The 20,600-nt window shown below is 48.7% G+C and overlaps 1 protein-coding gene across 1 annotated transcript in view; it reads left to right on the forward strand.

Moving 5' to 3' along the window:
* LOC136381375 (cadherin-23-like) overlaps positions 1-20,600 on the forward strand; it is a 360,324-nt gene that overhangs the window by 33,847 nt on the left and 305,877 nt on the right. The window contains exons 2-3 of the mRNA XM_066350013.1: positions 11,175-11,246; positions 16,802-16,879. Coding sequence (XP_066206110.1) covers positions 11,180-11,246; positions 16,802-16,879 — 145 coding nt within the window. The 5' untranslated portion in view covers positions 11,175-11,179. The remainder of the gene's footprint in view (positions 1-11,174; positions 11,247-16,801; positions 16,880-20,600) is intronic.

Raw genomic sequence — 20,600 nt, forward strand, 5'->3', positions numbered from 1 at the left:
ACATTGAGTGAAATGCCATTATCTGAGGATCTACACGATAGCATACAATGGGGTATTTTGGGGGCATAAAGTGCTTGACTACAAATGTAGTCATATGTGTATGTAGACATAGTAACAGAGGATATCCATTGTGGCTTTATTTTTCAAAGGAAAAGATTAAAAACAACCTAAAGGTCCATCAGCAGAGGACCTTTTAAATAAATTATGGTCTCCCCATACAGTAGAACACTCCACAGCTGCTAAAAAGAATGAGGCTGCTCCGTGTATACTGAAATAGAACAGTCTTTGGATATATTGTCATGTGAAAAAGCCAGGAGTAGGATACAATGAATAACATTTGGAGATATATATACATTCTTTTTTTTTTTTTTTTTTTACGGGAAAAAGAAACCTATATGTTATATCCTTATATATACATACAGTACCTGCCTGGCTTACCTGCCCGGCTTACCTGCCCACCCCCACGCACCATCACTCAATGGGAGCTTCCAGGAGGGATCCAGAGGTGGTCATGAGAACAGAATGGCCACAAGGTGGTCTTTTTCCTCCTTTTAGGTTGAGTCCTCCATAGTGACCCTCCATCACAGCAGCCTCTCCACCCAGCAGCCTGCCTCGTGTGGGCTGTGAAGCATGGCCATTGGTGGCTGACAGTGGCTTGTCCATCAGCAGCCCCGATGGTGTCGTCTGCAGGTGCCTCCTTGCATGCATGAACCTCTCTGTGTTTAGTGGTGGTGAATAATCCCCAAATTGTATTTGATTTCTGCAGTGTATTTTTGTATTTCTATTCAAAGTTGAGTGCATCTGATTTTATGGGAATTTATAATGGTTCCAACTAAATTGTGGCACCCTGCGGTGAAAATCTCTCACTGCTGAGGACCTGAACTGCCGCTCAGATGTCCCCTCCTGCCCTTTCCCTCCCTCAGCCCTGTGCCTTGCTGCACCTTTCTGCCTTGCTTGCTGGGACAGAAGGCACTGCCTCTGGCCGGGCAGAGCACACCCTCTGCCCCTGCACCTCCTGTCTGGGCTGCAGAGAAGAGAGTGGTGGGACACAGGGACCGTGAGGGTCCTGCCCCAGGGGTTGACCCAGAACGGGCTGGTTTCCCAGAAGAGGGGTGTGTGCTTTGCTCTAGAAGCAACAAGGAACGAGCTTTCCAGTCCCTGTCCAGGAAACCAGCCTGCGGCGGGCTTCATGTCGGGTTTGGTCTGGCAGTGTTTGGTCAGACCCCTACGGACCAGGAGGAACTTTGCCAGGACCCTGGCATCCTCTAGCCTGGGAAAGGAGTAGGGACAGGAAGGAGGGGCCCCCCAAGATTGGGCTGGGGGACCCAGCTGGGCAGTGGGCATCTGTGGACACCTCACTTGCAGGGGCTCCCAGAGCCCAGTTTGTGTATGTGGCCATTTGAACACACACTGTTCTTTTAAACTGTTAGTTCTTACCAGAGAAAGGAGAGCCCTCAGTACAGGGCTGAGCTCAGACCTGGGGCTCATTTCCAAGGCCATACTTCTAGCCGATGCTGTTGCTCTGGGATCCTCATGGGTGGAGCACAGGGAAGTCTTCCTGGTGATGGGAAGACCTCCTGCTCCCTCTCTGGGAAGGTAGTGTGGCTGGGCTGACAGGGCCCAGAGGCAGGGCCTCTGGCCTGGGACCCACTGCCTGGGATGGAGGAGCCCCCTACCCTTAGAAGGGGTTCAGCATAAGGGTGCGGTTAGCCAGAGAGCCATTGAGGACCTTCCCAGTTCCTCTGGGATTCCGACTTGGGACTGTGGGCTTGGGGATGCTCAGAAGAGTATAGAAAAGAACTTTTTTTTCTTTAAAAAACATATTTATTGAGGTATAATTGATATTTTATTTTTTTATTTTTATTTTTTATTTATTCATTTTAGAGAGGAGAGGGAGAGACAGAGAGAGAGGAGAGACAGAGAGAGAGAAGGGGGGGAGGAGCTGGAAGCATCAACTCCCATATGTGCCTTGACCAGGCAAGCCCAGGGTTTCGAACCGGCGACCTCAACATTTCCAGGTCGACGCTTTATCCACTGCGCCACCACAGGTCAGGCATATATAATTGATATTTTAAAACCTGCACATATTTAATATATACAATTAGATGAATTTCTACCTATGCATTCATCGGTGAAAACCATCACCACAATCAAGGTAATGAACATATCCATCACCTTTATTTTTTTGTTCTTTTTAATAATTTCATTTAGGAAATAATTTAATGGGGTGACTTTGATCAATAGGAATACACAGGTTTCAGGTAAACATTTATATAACATTTGAACTGTTGATTATGTTGTGTACCCATCACCCAAAGTCAGATCATTCACTGTCACTGTATATCTGTCCCTTTTTACCCCACTCCGTAACCAGTTCACTTTTATCTGTGTCCACAAGTCTCAGTTTTATGTCCCACCTATGTGTGAAATCATATAGTTCTTGGCTTTTTCTAATTTACTTATTTCACTCAGTATAATGTTCTCAAGGTCCATCCAATTGTCATAAATGGCGACATGTCATCATTTCTTATGGCTGAGTAGTATTCCATTGTATATATGCACCACATCTTCTTTATCCAGTCCTCTATTGAAGGACACTGTTTTTTTTCATGTCTTGGCCACTGTGAATAATGCTGCGATGAACATGGGGGTGCATGTGTCTTTGCAAACCAATGTTTTCAAGTTTTTTTTTGGTAGATACTCAGTAGAGGGATTGCTATGTCACATGATAATTCTATTCTTAATTTTTTGAGGAACCACCATACTTTCTTCCATAATGGCTGTGCCAGTTTACGTTCCCTCCAGCAGTGAATGAGGGTTCCTTTTTCTCCACGGCCTCTCCAACACTTGTTATCACCTATCTTGTTGATAACAGCCAATCTAATAGGTGTGAGGTGGTATCTCATTGTAGCCTTGATTTGCATTTCTCTAATAGTGAAAATGAGCATCTCTGCATATATCTGTTGGACATTTGTATGTCTTCTTGGGAGAAGTGTCTGTTCAGGTCCTCTCCCCATTTTTTATTTGTATTGTTTGCTTGTTTGTTGCTGAGCTTTGTGAGGTCTTCATATATTTTGGATATTAACACCTTATTGGAGCTGTTGTTAGTAAATATCATCTCCCATTTGGTTGGCTGCCTTTTTGTTTTGTTGTCAGCTTCTTTTGATGTGCAGAAGCTTTTTAGTTTGATACAGTCCTATTTGTTTATTTTTGCCTTTTCTTCCCTTGCCTTTGGGGTCAAAATCATAAAATGTTCTCTATTGCCAATGCCCATAAGTTTAGTACATGTTTTCTTCTATGTAATTTGTTGTTTCAGATCTTATATTTAGGCCTTTGATCCATTTTGAATTAATTTTTATGCAGGGGGACAAGGTGTTGTCAAGTTTTATTCTTTTGCATGTGGCTTTCCAGTTTTCCCAGCACCATTTATTGAAGAGACTTTCTTTTCTCCATTGTGTGTTTTTGGCTACTTTATTGAAGATTATTTGTCCATATATATATGGTTTCATTTCTAGGTTCTCGATTCTGTTCCATTGGTCTGAATGTCTGTTTTTCTGGCAATACCATGCTATTTTGATTATCATGGCTTTATAGTATAATTTGAAGTCAGGCAGCGTGATACCTCTCTGGTTTCATTCTTTTTCCTCAGGATTGCTTTGGCTATTCAGGGTTTTTTATGGTTCCATACAAACCCGGTAATTTTTTGTTCTATTTCTTTAAAAAATGGCATTGGGATTTTAATGGTGATTGCATGAAGTTTGTATACTGCTTTGGGTAATTTAGCCATTTAACTTTGTTGATTCTTTCAATCCATGAATATTTAATGTTTTTCCATTTCATTATGTCTTTTTCAATTTCTTTCAATAATGCTTTGTAGTTTTCAGTATATAGGTCCTTCACATCCTTTGTTAAGTTATTTCTAGATATTTTGTTATTTTGTTGCAATTGTAAAAGAAATTTTTTTTTAAAGTTTCTTTTCTGAAGTTTCATTTTGGCATGTAGGAAAGCTGCAGACTTTTGTATATTGATATTGTACCCTGTGACTTTACTATTGGTTTATTGTTTCTAGTAGTTTTTGGGTAGAGTATTTGAAATTTTCTATATACATGATCATGTCTTCTGCAAAAAGTGATACCTTTACTTCTTTTTTCCTGATATGGATGCCTTTTATTTCTTTCTCTTGCCTGATTGCTCTGGCTAAGACTTTCAGTATTGTGTTGAATAAGAGTGGAGAGAGTGGACAACCTTGTCTTATTCCATGAAATTAGAGAAAAAGCCTTCAACTTTTCACCATTTAGTATGATATTGGCTGATGGGTTGTCACAATGGCCTTTATTATGTTGAGGTACTTTCCTTCTATACCCATTTTATTGAGTGTTTTAAACATAAATGGATATTGTGTCTTACTTTTTATTAAGTGAGAGGCAGGGAGGCAGAGACAGACTCCTGCATGTACCCCAACTGGGATCCACCTGGCAAGCCCCCTGCTGGGCAATGCTCTGCCCATCTGGGGCCACTGCTCTGTTGCTCGGCAACTGAGCTATTTTAGCCCTTGAGGAGAGGCCATGGAACCATCCTTAGTGCCCAGGCCAACTTGCTCAAATCATTTGAGCCATAGCTGCAGGAGGGGAAGAGAGAGAGAGAAGGGATAGAAGGAGGGGTAGAGAAGCAGATAGTTGCTTCTCCTGTGTGCCCTGACTGGGAATTGAACCTGGGACTTCCCACATCGGGAAGCCAAGTGGCCAGAGCTAGATGTTGTGTCTTATCAAAAGTTTTTTCTGCATCTGTTGAGGGAATCATATGATTTTTGTCCTTTGTTTTGTTGATGTGGTGTATTATGTTGATTGATTTACATATATTGAACCATCCTTCTGTTATTGGAATGAATCCCACTTGATTGGGATGTATTATTTTTTTAACAAATTGTTGTATTTGATGTTAGTATTTTGTTTAGGATTTTTGCATCTGTATTTATTACAAATATTGATCTGTAGTTTTCTTTTTTGTGTGTGTTGTGCTTGCTGGGTTTTGGTATCAGAGTCATGTTGGTCTCATAAAATGTGTTAGGCTGTATTGTATCTTCTATTTTTTGAAGGACTTTGAGAAGGATAGGTACCGAATCTTCTTTGAATGTTTAGTAGAATTTATTAGTGTAGCTATTTTGTCCTGGACTTTTCTTTTTGGGCAGAATTTTGATAGTTGTTTCTATTTCTTCTCATCTTATGGGGCTATTTAGGGTTTCCAGTTCTTTGTGACTCAGTCTAGGAAGATTGTATAATTCTAGGAACATATCCATTTCTTCTAAGTTGTTAAATTTGGTGGCATATAATCTTTCATAGTGTTCTACTATGATCCTTTGTATATCTATGATTTCTGTGGTAATTTCTTTCATTTCAGATTTTGTTTATATGATTTCTCTCTCTTTTCACCTTAGTGAGTCTTGCTAAGGGTTTGTCAATTTTATTGATCTTTCAAAGAACCAGCTCTTTGTTGTATTAATTTTTTCTATAGTTCTTTTGTTCTCTATTTCGTTTAGTTCTGCTCTAATTTTTACTGTTTCCTTCTGCTGACTTTGGGTTACCTTTGTTCTTTTTTCTTTTTTTTAGTTCGGAAAGAACTTTCTAATCAGAGTTGTCTGTTCAGAGGCTGCTGGGCTGCTGGCGCTGTTTTGGTTGGGTGGAAATAAGCTAGGCTTCTGGTCGTAAAAAAGTTGGGTGTTTGTTATAGAAAATTTGGAAAATGGAGAAAGTATGTAGAAGATAAAATCAGCTATAACCTCACCACTCAGATAAAACCCTTTTCAGAGAACAGTCCTTTCTGTTCCACCCATTTGCTCATATGCCTGTCCACACACGAGCCTCTGTGTGCCCCCTGTGGCTGTTCCACAGGGGAACTAGTCCCCTGCTGGGTGTCTGGGCTAGTCTACTGTCATAACTGATGTCGCAGTGAACATTTCTGTGGCTTAGTGTCCACACAGGACAGGATGATTTCTGCAGCTAATATTCTGTAAGAGGAATGGATGGGCCACAGAGGTGTCACATTTTGAGGCTCTTCACACAATTTTCAAATATTGATTGATTCTTAGCCAGGTTGCGTCAATTTTAGGGTTTGGGAACCTTGGGAATCTTGTCCCTCTGGTGGCTCTAAGTACCCCTTACATACTGGTGACTCCCACATTTACACCTCCAGCCCCATCTTGGGCTTGGACTCTAGTTGAGGGTCTGTTGTTGTCCTTGGCCATGGCAAAGTCACCATGTCCCAAACTGAACTTCTGGTCTTGCCTCTCATCTGGTTCTACCTGTAGCCTTCTCCCATCCTGGTTAATGGCAACTTCATTCTTCTAGGTGCTTGGGCCAAAATCCTCGGGCTTGGCTCTTTCTAGCACAGCCACATACTCTTCAGTAGGACACTCTCTTAGCTCGACCTTGAAATATGCCCAGAATCTGCCAGGTCCCACGCCCCATAGTCATGTCCCCGCTCCAGCTCCTAGTCATCTTTGGTCCACATCCCTAGAGTGGCCTCTGTACCTCTCTGCCTACTCGCCCTTTGCCCCTACAGTGAGTCCTCAGTTCACTGTAGGCTGGAGAGCTTCTTTAAAACTTGACTCATTAATGTCACTGCTAGGTGTTGAAAACCATAGCTCCCAGTTTACTCACACCGATGGTCTACAGTGACCACCATGGGCCTGTTGTCTCTCTGATCTCATTTCCTGCAGCTCTCCCCACTGTGCACCCTGTTCCAACTATACTGGCCTCCTCCCTGTTTCTCAAGCATGCTAGCACGCTCTTACCTCAGGGCCTTTGCACAGGCTGTCCTCTTTGCTTGGAAGGTGTTTCTCCCAGATATCCATGTGGCTCACTTTCCTGATTCCTCAAGGGTTTGTTCACACGTCACCTTCAGTGATACTCAGACCACCGTGACCCTGCTCCTTTCCTCCTTCCTTAGCACTTATCATCCCGAACACCCCGTGCAATTCGCTCACCCTGTGGAACTGTCTGTGTTCCTCTTTTCCGGGAGTGGCAGCTCCTCCATGGCAATGTCTTCAGTTTGTTTTCTCCTTTACTCTGGTGTGTCGCACAGTGCCTGGCACATTGCAGAATGTCAGGGCAGCTGTGTACAGTGTGGCCAGAAGCAGCTCAGCAGCCCCTGGGTTGTAAGTGGAGCCAGAGCAAGAACAAGACCCGGGATGTCAGGGAAAACCCCGCAGCAGGATGGGCCCACCACTGTGGCCTGGCTATTTTGTTTCTCCCTTTGAAGCTGTGCCATCTCATCTTAGTGTCTGTGCCACCTTGCCTCAAGGTGAGGCTGGAGACTCATGATGGAGTGAAGAGCAGCCCTGCTTCTGGTGGCTCCGGAGGTGGTCCTTGCTAATCTTGCAAAGTTAAGACTGTGTTTGGCTGCCCTTGAATGACAGATGGGAGCACTGAAACAGTGTGATCACCTATGAAGGGGAAAGGAGATGAACAGGCATTTAAGAAGAGAAGTTGGAGTGTCCCTGGCAGTGTCAGAGCCTCAGCCAGCACTGGGGAAAAGAGATGCATTATGCAAGTGTGTGTGTTGTGTGTACATATTCACTTTTTGCAGACATTGATCACGTGTGCATTGTGTTGGGGGTGTGTATTGAGCTCCTGAGGAAGGGGCTGTGCCTGGCCCTTTCATGGATTAGGAAGTGGGGTGGCAGAGTGGGGAGACAGCAGAATGGTGTGATGGAAATAATGTGGGACTTGGTTCTAATCCTAGAATGACCCCTCTGAGTCTTAATTTCCTTATCTGTAAAATGGGGACAATAATATCTATGTCATAGAAATATTTTGAAGGGTTAAATAAAAATAATACCTTCTGACAATCCCCGACCTGTGGGAATTTTCTAGTAAGTTCCCTTCCTTCCTGGTTCCTCTGCAAACTTCCTGCGTACCCAGCAGAACTGCGTGCACCTACTCCCAGGCTATTTCTGGATGATGTTCTTAGCAGATGTTGTTCAAGCCTCATAATATCTGGTTTGAAAGGCAGAGGGCTGAAGATTTTTTTTTCAAGAACACTAAGACATGTCAGATTGTCACTTAATTGTGCTGTGCCTCAGTTTCTCCATTTTTTTTTAATGTGAGGAGGAAAGATAGACTCTTGCACACACCTCGCCTGGGACCCACTGGCAAACCTCTGCGGACAGCAATGCGCTACCCTTGTGGGCATTGCTCTGTACCTGATCCGTTTCCAGCAGCTGAGGCGGAGGCTCCATGGAGCTATCCTTAGTGCCCAGTGCCAACTTGCTTGAACCAATTGGGCCATGGCTGCAGGAGGGGAAGAGAGAGAGAGGAAGAGCAAGAGAAAGGGGAGGGGGAAGGGTGGAGAAGCAGATTATCGCTTCTCCTGTGTGCCCTGAATGGGAATCAAACCTGGGACATCCACACGTCGGGGTTGCTCTTCACCAAGCCAACTAGCCAAGGCCTCAGTTTCTCCATTTGTAAATCAAGGATAATTATGGCATTGCTGGCTAGCTTTTTAGCAGGATATAGGAAAATAATGCAAGATAACAGATGGAAAGTGGTTTGCACATTTAGAAAAAGGTGTCATGCTCAAACCTCACTAGTAGTTAGGGAAATGCAAATTAAAGCCGCAATGCTGTACTATTTTCCAAGCATCCTATTGGCAGCCACTTAAAAGAGGGATCACGTCCAGGTAGGCACAGAGGCCCTTTCATACCCTGCTGGAGGGAGTGGGAACTGCTACAACCTTCCCGGAAGGTAATATGCCAATGGCGAATGTAAGCTTACATACAGCTCCGTGTTGGATTTAATTGACCCAACAATCACACTATTAGAGAATCAAGCTCAAGAGCCATCATAGTTCCTGGGTACTACATTTATCAGGATGTTCACTTCATAAGTTATATAAATAAATGTCCAGTCCCTGGGTTGTGCACCTGAAACTATTATTATATTGTATGTCAAGTCTAATTGAAAAATAAAAATTATTTAAAATATAAAAATAAATAAAAACATAAACCCCTTCCAATAAAAATTTAGGATAAAAGTAAGAGCCATCAGAGTTCCAACACAATTATATGCAGAGATGTGCACTGTGGTGTTGCCTGTGGCGGCAGGAAGCTGGAAGCGTTCAAAGGCCCAGTGGGAGATGTCTGCAACACGAAACATCATACTCTGAACTATTACTTAGCTCTCAAAGAGAAGTGGTGGATTTAGCAGTGTTGACCTAGAGGCTTTTCTGTGAAATTGCGACATGAGAAAAGCACGTTGCTTTTGTGCACGGTGACTCCATTATCCTGAAGCTAAGCAGCGGCCTGCTGCTCCACGCGTGTGTAAGTGAACGTACTTGCCCGGGAGCAGAGGCAGGCCTGGTAGGAAGCAGGCCAGGCCCAACCTACCACTCTGGCCATCAAACCACTTATGTTTGGCTCACAAAAGTTGAATTATTTGCCAACATTTAAAAATTGAATTCATATAAAAAGCCAAATTTCCAGTTTTTCATTGAGAAAAATCAGAGTCTCTGGCCACCGGGGCCCACATTCCCTCTTGGCGAGACACATGAGCAGCTGTCACTTTTGGACAGAGCACATGGCCCCAGAATGGCCTCCGTCCCCAGCCACCCGACATCCTCCTCATTTACAGCAACTGCTGGGCCCCTGTAGAAACTGCAGCTTTTTCCCGGGGGCAGACTGTTGACATTCGGAAACTCAAGGGGGCAGGGATGCAAAGACATGAGGGGGCATTTATCTTTATCGGAATATATCTTAGACCCTTTTATTCTTCAAATGGCTGCTTCATCTCTAGTACTTAGGACATTAAGGATAATATTAGAAGGAAAGCAAAAGGGTGCCATGGGCCATTGCAGTGTATATGGGTGCAGAACCTCTCGGTGGGGTCACTGCCTTGTCCCCTCAGCATGACGTTGACAGAGAGGGGGCCCCCAGGTGTGGAATATGGGGTCTGACCTCCTGGCTTTTCTGAATTCCTTGCTCTTAGATCTTGCAGAGATGGGGAAGAATCTAAAAAAAAATTTTTTTAAATAAAAAGTCCTTCCCTTCAGTTCCTTGCACCTCCCCCTGCCGTCCCTGATGCTGAGCCCCAGCACTAGTCAGGGACCTCTGAGAGGCTCTCGGCCTCCGGGCCCCACCTGTGTACCGGGCTGGGTGATTCCACCCCGGCAAGGTGCCCGGTGTCTGCTCACTGCAGGGTGCTGTGCTGGCTCTCGGTTTGGCCCTGTGGAGGATATAGAGGTGAATGGGCCAGGTCTCTGCCCTGACAGGGCTGACAGTTCATCGGGGGCAGGGGTTAGCTGTTGAGCAGTGTGGGCCCCGCTTAATGTCCCTGCTGGTCACCGGGGAGGCCCGCTCCTGAGGATCACAGCCCTGCTGTAATGGGGTCAGGTCGGCCACGGCCATGGTGAGAGGGAGCAGCCCACCCTTCCCGCCACTCGTAGAGATGGGATCTTGCCTTGCTGAGCCTTGGGTAGGTGGGTCCCAGATCTCCCCAGAGCTTAGCTCTGAGGCCCCACAGTTTCCACTCCAGCTTTCCACAGACTTGTGTGGGGCCCTGGGCATGTCCACTCTCTTTTCTCTGCCTCTTTGGACCCTGTAACTTACTGCCCCCTTTCATAGCTGGTATTTTGGGATAATATGATAAATATAAAAACACAAGAATAAACATGCTTGTTGGGCACTTAAACTGGAGCAAGGTGGGGGTAGTGAGGCTGCCAAGCCCTCTCTTAGCCCCTGTCTTTCTACTCAGCACCCATCTGCTATCCTTGTCCCCAGACTACCCAGGCCCCATCACCCACCCAGATGCTGACCTGGAGAATGGAGGCAGCCGCTCCTCCGACCCCCACGGAGGCCAGAATCTGTCACGATCCATCCCTGTGCCCACTGCTGACCTCACCCATGGCTGAACAGCCAGCCCCACAAGGGCAGAAAGGGCATGTTGCCCCTACCCCTGCCCACTTACTCTCAGGCTGCTGTGTTATGCCCAGGATTGGACTACAATAAAATTCATGATACAGACCCTTCTTTCCCATATCCTCCCCCTTGCCCCCTCCCCCCATTTGAGTTGATTCCCTCTCTTCCTTCTGCCCGGAGCTGCAGGGGTAGGGAGGTGCTAGTGGGCCTTGAAGGACAGACCCGCCACCAGCAGCTTCTCATGCCCCCTTCTTTGTGTCCCCAGGAACCATGAGGTGCCACGTCGCCACCAGCTGCCACGTGGTCTGGCTTTTTGTGCTGATCTCTGGATGCTGGGGTAAGTTCACTCCTTTCCCCATGGCCACCGTGGGAGGCCAGGCTGGAGGGTGTGTGGGCAGCTGTTGGGGTCGGTGCTCTGGGGCCGGAATTGGGAGGGGGCTGTGCTGGGACTTTGGAGACCCCGCCTGGCTGTGTGACTGGGTGCACACTTTCCTCTCTGGGCCTGGGCTGCTTTTGCAGCGCTCATGGGGCTGCAAATACCCATCTCCAGGGCCTGGGACCCTGGAAGGGTGGGGGGATCCTTGAGAAATCCTTGAGCTGTAAGGGAAGGAGACATCTGTGACCATGAACTGTCCTTCTAGGATGCGGGACTGGCCACAGTTTTCCAGCTGTCTTTTGAGCACCTACTGTGTGTGTCTCTGGGGGTGTGGAAGAAACGACTCATCACAAGGAGTTCAGAGTCTAGCGGGTGAGACAGATGCAGGATTTACTCAGATGCAGGGTGGAGACTGGTCATATAGGATGTACGTGGCTCCAGAGAAGCTGGTCAGGGAAAGTGTACTCAGGTCTGTGGAGATGGAGGCACCCAGCCAGAAAGGAGACGTTTAACCTGGGCTTTAAAGACTGAGAGGTCATTTTAAAATAGGGGAGCAGGCAGAAGTGGATCCTGCAGGAGGGAGCAGCTGAGCAAAGGTGCAGAGGTGAGGGGCCTTTCTCTTTGCAGGGAGCCAGCCTCCTTCCCCTGGTCCCTGTGGTAGCTGGGTCAGGACCAGCTCCAGTGCCCACCGAGGAGCCCAAGCAAGGCTGCGGCATTTGCCGCCCCTGGACCGCAGGATCAAACAGTGCTGGTCTGATCGGAAGGAAGGCCAGAACAGCAGGCATAGCTGGTACCATGACCCTGGGGGCAGGGGTGTCCTTGGGGGAGAGCTGTGGGTATGGTGTGCCAGGCGACAGGCACACACAGTCCTGAGGGAGGCAGCTTCTTCTTCCACTCGAGGGACCGAGGCCTCGAAGCAAGCCACAGCACCAAGCTTGCTGGGGTGACGCTGGATCCTGCTGCCTGGAAGTCCCTTGACAGTCCCCTCTCCTGGTCTCCATGCTCGGAGGGATCTTTGCTGGAATGCTCCTGCAATGGGGAGCTCACTGCCATCCAGGCAGCTCAGGATTACGACATAGTCACAGAGACTGTCAGGGGCAAAGCCAGAATGGATCTCAGACCCTCTCTCAATGCCCAGCCCGCATTACAGAAGAGAAACTGGTGCCTTGAGAGCAGCTGGCCCATGTCACTCAAAGCAGGGCTCAGCTGGGCCTCGACTCAGGGCTCTGGTCTTTCACAGGGCTTTTGTTGAGATACTAGTCCTGCCTGCTTCCCCCCGGGAGGCCTCGCTGGGGGCCCCTGGGACCAGTTCTGACTCTCTGGGCTTGCTGGATGGTGGCAGTCAGAACACTTTGCTCAGCCTCCTCAGGGACTCTGTGACCTTGGGCACTCATGCACCTACACTCCTCCCCAAAGAAATAGGTATGTAAAAATAAAGCAGGTGCCCAGTGCCCAGCTGCCTTCCTCCGAAGAGGTGGCAGTGTCCCCTTGAGCATTCAGATGCATCCAGAGTGGGCACAAGGGAGCAGCACAGAGCCAGGACTCCTGGGTTCCCATCCCATTTCTCTGGGGGTCCCTCGGGCAAGTTCCTTAACTTCTTTGTGCTTCACCTTCCTTTTCTGTAAAATAGGGGGGACAGCAGGACCTTGCTCCTGGGTTGTCCAAATGATCAGATGAGTTAATATATACATATCAAGCACTTAGTAATGTCAGGCGAACATAATGTGCGAAATATTATTAGCTCTTGTATTATCAGCTGTATCTTCCTCTAAGGAGAGCAAAATGGGACACAGAAAGCAGGTTAAGTCAGTTGCCTGGGGCCACCCAGCAATTCTGTAGCCAAACCAGCCAGCCATGGTCCAACCTGCCTTACATGTATATGTAAGGGTCTCTCTCTTTTTCTCTCTCTCTCTCTCTCTCTCTCTCTCTCTCTCTCTCCTGGTCCCCATCTGAAACAGCCGATATTGCTCCTTTGTCATGGGGCAGCAGCTGTCCTTCAGGACGGAAGGGCAACATCTCCCATCATGCCCTTTCAATACCTGCCTCCAAGCCCAAGCACTTGTCCTTGTCCCCAGACCATACCACACGCCTCTCTCCTTTGTCTCCAGCTGACCCTCGGCCCCTGTTGATCTCCTCTCCCATCCCTGGCAGTCAGAGATGGGTCAGGCTCAGGGACAAATGTTTCCTAGATGTCAAAACACCCTGCCAGCCTGTCATCGTTCTACCCATCTCTCCTCTGGCCTCAGTGCACTCCTGGGTACTTGTTACTCTTCCCCCGTGGGCTTGTTGGGAAGGCAAGGGGCGGCAGCCTGCGCAGCCCCGCGGAGGCCCTCCGGCTGGCCCGGCTGGGGAGTGTCTGCTGGGTCGTGGGGGCGGTCTCCAGGCACAGGGCATGGGGAGCCCCGACAGGCTGCCCAGCGTCTCCCTGACGTAGGTGTGGTGTGTCCACTGCAGTCCCACCTCACTGGAGGCCTCAGAGCTCCCCACGCAGTGGTTTGCTTCTGGAGGACACAGCCTTCATTGTCTTAAAGGTGGTTTTTAAAAGAAAAAGTGACCTGTCAGCATGCCCCTTTCCCTACCCCCTCCTGCCTGCCCCCTCCCAGTCCCCAGGTGTCACACTGGCAGCCCAAGGCCACCCACCAGGCCTCCAAGGGTGGCAGGTCTAATCCAAGAACACGAGTCCTACTTGGTATGTGGCAGGCGATGCGTGTCCCCTGTGCTCTGCCCAGCTGCCCGTGTAGAGCTCTCAGCAGCTGATTATCGGCAGGTCCTGTAAAATAAAATTTAAAAATGAATGTTGCTGCTGCAGGTGATTTTTTCCTCGCTGGTTTCCCTCCCCACCAGCCCAAGCCTGCCACTGAATCCCCCGGGCCTGCCTGAGCCTTCTGCCTTTGTTCAGTCCAAGCCCCCCAGCAGGGATCAAAAGCATTCCTCTCTGGCTGAGCAGGCAGCCCTGTTATTAATAAAGGCTACTGTTTAGCAAGTGCTTGCTATGTGCCGGAACGGCGCTAAGCGCTTTATATACATATAATCTCATTTAATCCTCAGGACAACCATGATCCTATTATTATCACTCTTTTACATATGAGTAAACTGAGGCACAGGGAGATAGGTTCAAAGCAAAAGCAGAGGCAAGGCCCGTGACCACCAGCCTCTTGCTGAGACTAAGGTGTGTGTGAGCGGCTGCCAGTTCCTGATGTCAAAGGGTGGATGGGGTATGTGCGGATGCATTTGCATAGTTGAGGTGGTCAGGGAGAGCTTCCCGGAGAAGGGGCATCCAAGATGAAACCTGAGGATGAATAGGAAGTTAGCACATGAAGGAAGAAGGAACAGTAGTCCTGTCCAGTAAATGAGAGGCCACAATGTTCAAGGAGCCAGAACTGCATCACCCTGGCTACCTGGCTGGTTCTACCTGGTCCCTGTGAGGAGGCCTCTCAGGCAGGAGGGGAAGTACCCCTTGTCTTCAGCCTTCTATGAGTTGACCTCAGTGTTCTTGAGCCTGGCACAATCTCTGAGGTGGCCCCAGGCTAGCAGAGATGAGGGGAAGGAGGGCTGCACCCCTGCCTACATTCAGGACCCCTGGACGACCCAGCTGGAGCTGCTTACTGCGAGGGCTGCACAATGTTGGCCCCCTGCAAGAAGGATCAGTTCTGCTGGTTGGCAGAGGCCCAGGGAAGTGCCCTCCCCTGCCTCCTTCTGGGTGTTTCCTAGCACCGACACCCAGTTCTCTGGAAACCAACTGCACATCCAATAATTTAATTCTGACACTAACTACCTGAAGTTAGTATCAGATTCCACAGATTTAAGGGTGTAGGCCCCCACTTCAGGAGCCTGTCACAGGTCCCAGGCTACCTGTACTTTTGACCAACTGGCTCTAAATTGGGGGTTCCCATGACCTTTCTTCAGGTTCAATTATCTAGAACAACTCACAGAACTCAGAGGAACACTTACATTCATTGGTGTGGTATAAAGCAGAGGTCCCCAACCTTTTTTGGGCCATGGACTGGTTTAATGTCAGAAGATATTTTCACGGACCAGTCTTTAGGGTGGGACGGATAAATGTATCACGTGACCGAGACAAGCGTCAATAGTGAGTCTTAGACGGATGTAACAGAGGGAATCTGGTCATTTTTTAAAAATAAAACATCGTTCAGACTTAAATATAAATAAAACGGAAATAATGTAAGTTATTTATTCTTTCTCTGCAGACCGGTACCAAATGGCCCATGGACCAGTAGTGGTCCGTGGCCCTGGGGGTTGGGGACCACTGGTGTAGAGCGTACCACTTAGGAACCCCAGAAGGAATAGATGCATTCGAGCGGCATGGAGTGAGGGTGGGTTCGGAGCTTCCATGCCCTCTCCAGGTGTGCCACCTTCCTGGCACGTGCACGTTCACCTCATCTTTGTGGTGACCAGCTCCATCCTGAGGCTTTCTAGGGGCTACACCCCAGATCACCTCATTGGCACAAACTCAGGTGTGGTCAAAAGGGACTCCTTATGATTAACAAAAGACATTCCTATCACTCTAGAACTTCCCAGTGTTTTTGGAACTCTGTACCAGAAACTGGGGACAAACACCAAATATATTTCTTATTATGCCACACTGTGAGAGGGCTCAAGGGACCCATGGAGACAGACTCAGAGTTATTGTGGGGGGATTTCTGGTATCAAGAGGCTTTTGTAGGTGTGAAGTTGCTCAGCCCATGCAGGTATGACCCGACCCCTTCCCATACCGGCCCCTACTCTGAGGAGTCACAGTGATACAGGCTTAACTGTCCCAAGTTGTCATACAGCCTTCCACTTACTGACTGCATGACTTGGTCAAGTTCTTACTTATCCCCATAAACCTCATTTTCCTCAACAGTAATATGGGGCTGTGTATACCCTGCCATCCCATGAGGGTTGATGGCGATGATATAAGTGGTTGGTGCAGATAAGGGGTCCACAGATGGCAGCCATTATTATCATTATCATTATCATTGGCAGAGGGCCTTCTTGATGCCATGCCGTTTCCTGGGCACCAGGGTCACAAAGCAGACTGCCCTTGTCCTGGTCACACTCACATCCCATCTGGAGCTGGGCTGCCCAGTAGAAATACAATGTGAATTACATGTGTGATTTAAATTTTTTCTCAGAACTGCATTAAAAAAGAAATAGGTAAAATTCATTTAAATAATATATTTTACTTAACCCAGTATATCCACAGTATTATCAATTCAACACACAATATAGAAATGAATGAGGCATTTTACACCCCCTTTTTCTTATAAAGTTGTTGAAATTCTGTGGGTACTTTATTTTTCAGCTTATCTCAGTGTGGACCAGGGCTCAGTAGCCACATGTGGCAGGTGGCCTCACTGACTTTATAACCTGACAGCTGTCTGCCTGTCTGCTGGCATTATTTTATTTGCCTTGAGGAAGGTTATGGCACCAGACAGAGATTCAGTACCCACTGCAGCCCCAACAGCAGGAAGCTGGCATGAAGGTACTTGACTGATTCTCTTGTGCTCTTTCAGGTCAGGTGAACCGGCTGCCCTTCTTTATCAACCACTTCTTTGACACGTACCTGCTGATCAGCGAGGACACGCCCGTGGGTGAGTTGGCACAGGCCTGGTGGGCATGCCAAATGGCATGGGGTGGGCGCCTTGCCCCACCCCATGAAGGTGATCTGAGAGACAGATCATCTTCCACCCATTATTGGAACCTCTACCATGACAACTCTGATGGGTGTTCATATGGCTTCTGCTTTGCTGCCTCCAGAAAAGAGGTACTCAGTACTTCCCACAGTGGCTCGTTCAAACAGAGGGGAATTCTAAGCATCAAAGAGTTTATCACATTGAGCCCAAGTTGCTTGACTTTCACGTCTGCATGAGTTTTCTTCTACTAAGTGTTTTTTTATTCTTCCTTGAGAAAATTTGAAGATGGAAGCTATTGTAGACTTTGCTTTATACCTTTTATACTTTTCTGTGATTGTTGCATTGTCTGCATTGGGTATGCCTGTTTTTGTCGTTAGAAAAAAATGAACTAGTTAGGAGGTGATCATGAGCATCCTGGTGTTCTCCTCTTGTCCCTCATCTTGTCCCTCATCTTGTCACCTCGTCACCCAGGCTTGTCCTCATGAGCCCCCTCCCAAGGACCTGGCTCCTACGCCTGTAGCTGGGCATCCTGCATGCATAGGCCTATGGCCTTAGTTCAGCTCTGGGGACCCAGAGGCCTCTCAGGAAATGGGAGTTGAATTGAATGAACTTGTCCACAGCTGTGCTGATGGGAAGGCACTCTTTCCTGTGAGCATGCCTGCAAACAACAATGTCTGGAAAGGTGCCACCCACCTCCACAACACCCTCCTCTGTCCTCTCCTTCTCAGAGGCGTCATTTTAGGGAAAGTGACTGTAATCTGGGGCTTCCGAAACTCCGGTCTGCCCGCTGTGGGTGCAAGGGCGGGGCTTGTGCCAAATATGACGTAGCCCAGGGGTCAGCCTGGTCCATCTTTCTAAAGGTGTATCATTTGTACTTAGAAATGTAGCAGGTGGTTCGGAGAGAGGAGAGGTCTTAAGATATTTACCTAATGGGTAATTTAAAACACTACATAAAACCAAATGTAGGTGTGTGGTAGAGTAGATATAAAATTCTTCTAGGAAAACCTGTGCTTGAAGAGGGAGCCTTAGGCAGGCCCAGGCTCTCCCCTGCTGTTTGTGTGGGCAGGCACACAGCGCTTGGGGGTCTTTTCTGCCACTCTTCACGATGGAGGCTCTTCCGCCCAGGAAGAGCCTGTTGGGGCAGCAGCTGTTTCTGACTGCTGTGGGGATTGACCCCATGGCCCAGACACATTTCCGTTCTAGGGGCTGTGGAGGGAGACCTCTGTGGTCACTCCTTTGGTGACTAGCAGCCCCCACGGTCTGCATTGAGAGGCTGAATTTGGGGCCTAGGATTTGGGGATCTGGGTGTTGAAGGAAGGACTATCTAGGAGAGGGATTGCCTGTCTCTCTGGATGTTTTCCGGAAGCTCTGCTCACCTTCTTGGGGGGAGAGGAGGTGTCTGCAAGCCTCTGGGGACCGTGCCGAGCCCTTTCCTCTCCTCTGGGTTGGACTGGGGGGTGTCTGTGGGCTCCTGGATCATCTGTGGCTCCTCCCTGCACCCAGACGTGGCACGGGGCTGGCCCGGAGCCAGCCGAGGGGGTGCCCAGCACACATGTACAGGAAACCACAGAACGTCAGCAGCATTGGTCACTGCTGGGGCTCTCCTCTTCGCAGCTTTCCCATCATTTCACCAGGGAGATGGGGTGCCGGCTCTGGGCCAAGCCTGGATGCCGTGGACCCAGAGGGGAATTTAGTAAAGGAATAAAGAAATCGGACCTGGCCAGTTGTGGCACAGTGGGTAGAGTGTCAACCTGGGACACTGAGGACCCAGGTTCGAAACCCTAGAGGTCACCGGCTTGAGCGTGGGCTCATCCGGCTTGAGCGCGGGCTCACCCAGCTTGAGCGCGGGCTCACCCAGCTTGAGTGTGGGCTCATCCAGCTTGAGCACGGGGTCACTGGCTTGAGTGTGGGATCATAGACATGACCCCATGGTCACTGGCTTGAGGCCAGAGGTCTCTGGCTTGAAGCCCCCCAAGGTCGCTGGCTTGAGCAAGGAGACACTGGCTCGGCTGGAGCCCCCCAGTCAAGGCATATATGAGAAGAAATCAATGAACAATTAAAGTACTGCAACTATGAGTTGATGCTTCTCATCTCTCACCAAAAAAAGGGGGAGGGGAGAAAGAAAGAAGAAATTGGTGTGGGTAATAGGGGCTGGGCTGGTGAGGAAGGATCATTTCTATGGGGTAGAGCAGTGGCAGGAGGCTGCAAAAGAGGTCTTTGGGAGGTGGTGACAGTTGAGCAGAGTTCTAAAGGAGTCCCTTCCCATTCCTTCACACACTATTTCTTATGGCCAATTTTCATTGATGTCTGTTTTAACCTCATGCCCCTGGAGACCCCTCTTTTATGGAAGAAATACACTTGGGACAGGCAGGCCATTGAGCAGAGGTGTGGCAGCCTCTAACTGACCAGAGCTGCTGGCTCTGGTGCTGGCTTCATCACCTCGTCTGTGACAGCACATTGCCCTGCTTGGACCTGAATGTGGGGTCCTTGGAGGCCTGTGGGGCAGGGAAGGTGATGGGTGGAGTGGGTGAGTATTGCTTTGCCAGTGCTGACAGTGACAGGCTCCAGGCTGGAAGCCTCCAGTGAGCCCTCTAGCAGGCCCTGACTAGCTGCCTTTGGGTTTGGCTCCGGCTCTTGATCGCCTTCTGCAATTGCCGGCATTGATGGGCCTCCGGAAGTAATTCCTGGGACTCAGCCTGTTCAGGCTACACTTGGTGGTCACAGCGGTGGTGTCTATCTGTGCAGTGGGGGTCAGTTGTGGCTCTAGGGGGCTGTGAGAGAGAACTCAGTGAGCTGGAAGCCAGCTCTGTGCATCTCTCTGGGCCCAGGTTAGGTCCTGAGCTGGCCCAGCACCCTCCTGGCCTCCTTTCTTATTGTATCATGAGGGGCCAGCACGTATGTTCCTTGCTGTGTGACCCTGGTCACAGCACCTCCACTCTCTGGCCTTTTACCTCCCAATCTCACCGATGAGATGGCGTTAAAAAGGTGGGACCAATGTCCTTGTTTGGGGCAGCCCAGCTGGTCTCAGATATCTCTGGGTCCTTGACGAGACAAGCCTGGAGATCTCCACTGAATGCTGTCACCTACATGGATGGCTCCGGACAACTCAGAGAGTGAATGGGGACTTACGTGGACATGACAGGGTGCAGGCCTCTGACCAGCAGTGGCCAGGGTAAGAGAGTGTTGAAACAGCTTGTCCCTTTGCCTGCCATGTGGAACGGGGTGGCCTAGAGGCATGACTTTGAAATGTGGCTCTCACTGACCCTTTGCTTTCTGAATCTGTGCTCCAATCTGCAAAATGGGAATGGGGTAACCCCATCTCTGGATTGTTGGAATATTTACATAATATTCTGTTAACTCTAAAGCCTCCATACCTGAAATGTTCTATTGTCATAAAGGCTAGGCTATGGGTGGCCAGGGAGGGCTGGATGGGCTGTCCTCCCAACCATGGTCTTGCAGGGGGGCAGACAGACACATGGATGAGCTGAGTCCAGTGTGGTGGTCAATACCAATGGCCAGAAGGATTACCCAAACCAGTCGGAAAGTGTCAGCTCACGCGAGAAGGAGGCCAGTGCTGTGGGCAGACTAAACTTCCTGCTCTGGGGATGATTATCTCCTAAAGCTTGGACACCCAGTGATGGGAGCCATCACCTTACATGGCAGCTCATTTCTGTGCTGT

This window comes from Saccopteryx leptura, chromosome 9 (assembly GCF_036850995.1).
Source record: "Saccopteryx leptura isolate mSacLep1 chromosome 9, mSacLep1_pri_phased_curated, whole genome shotgun sequence".
Classification (NCBI taxonomy): Eukaryota; Metazoa; Chordata; class Mammalia; order Chiroptera; family Emballonuridae; genus Saccopteryx; species Saccopteryx leptura.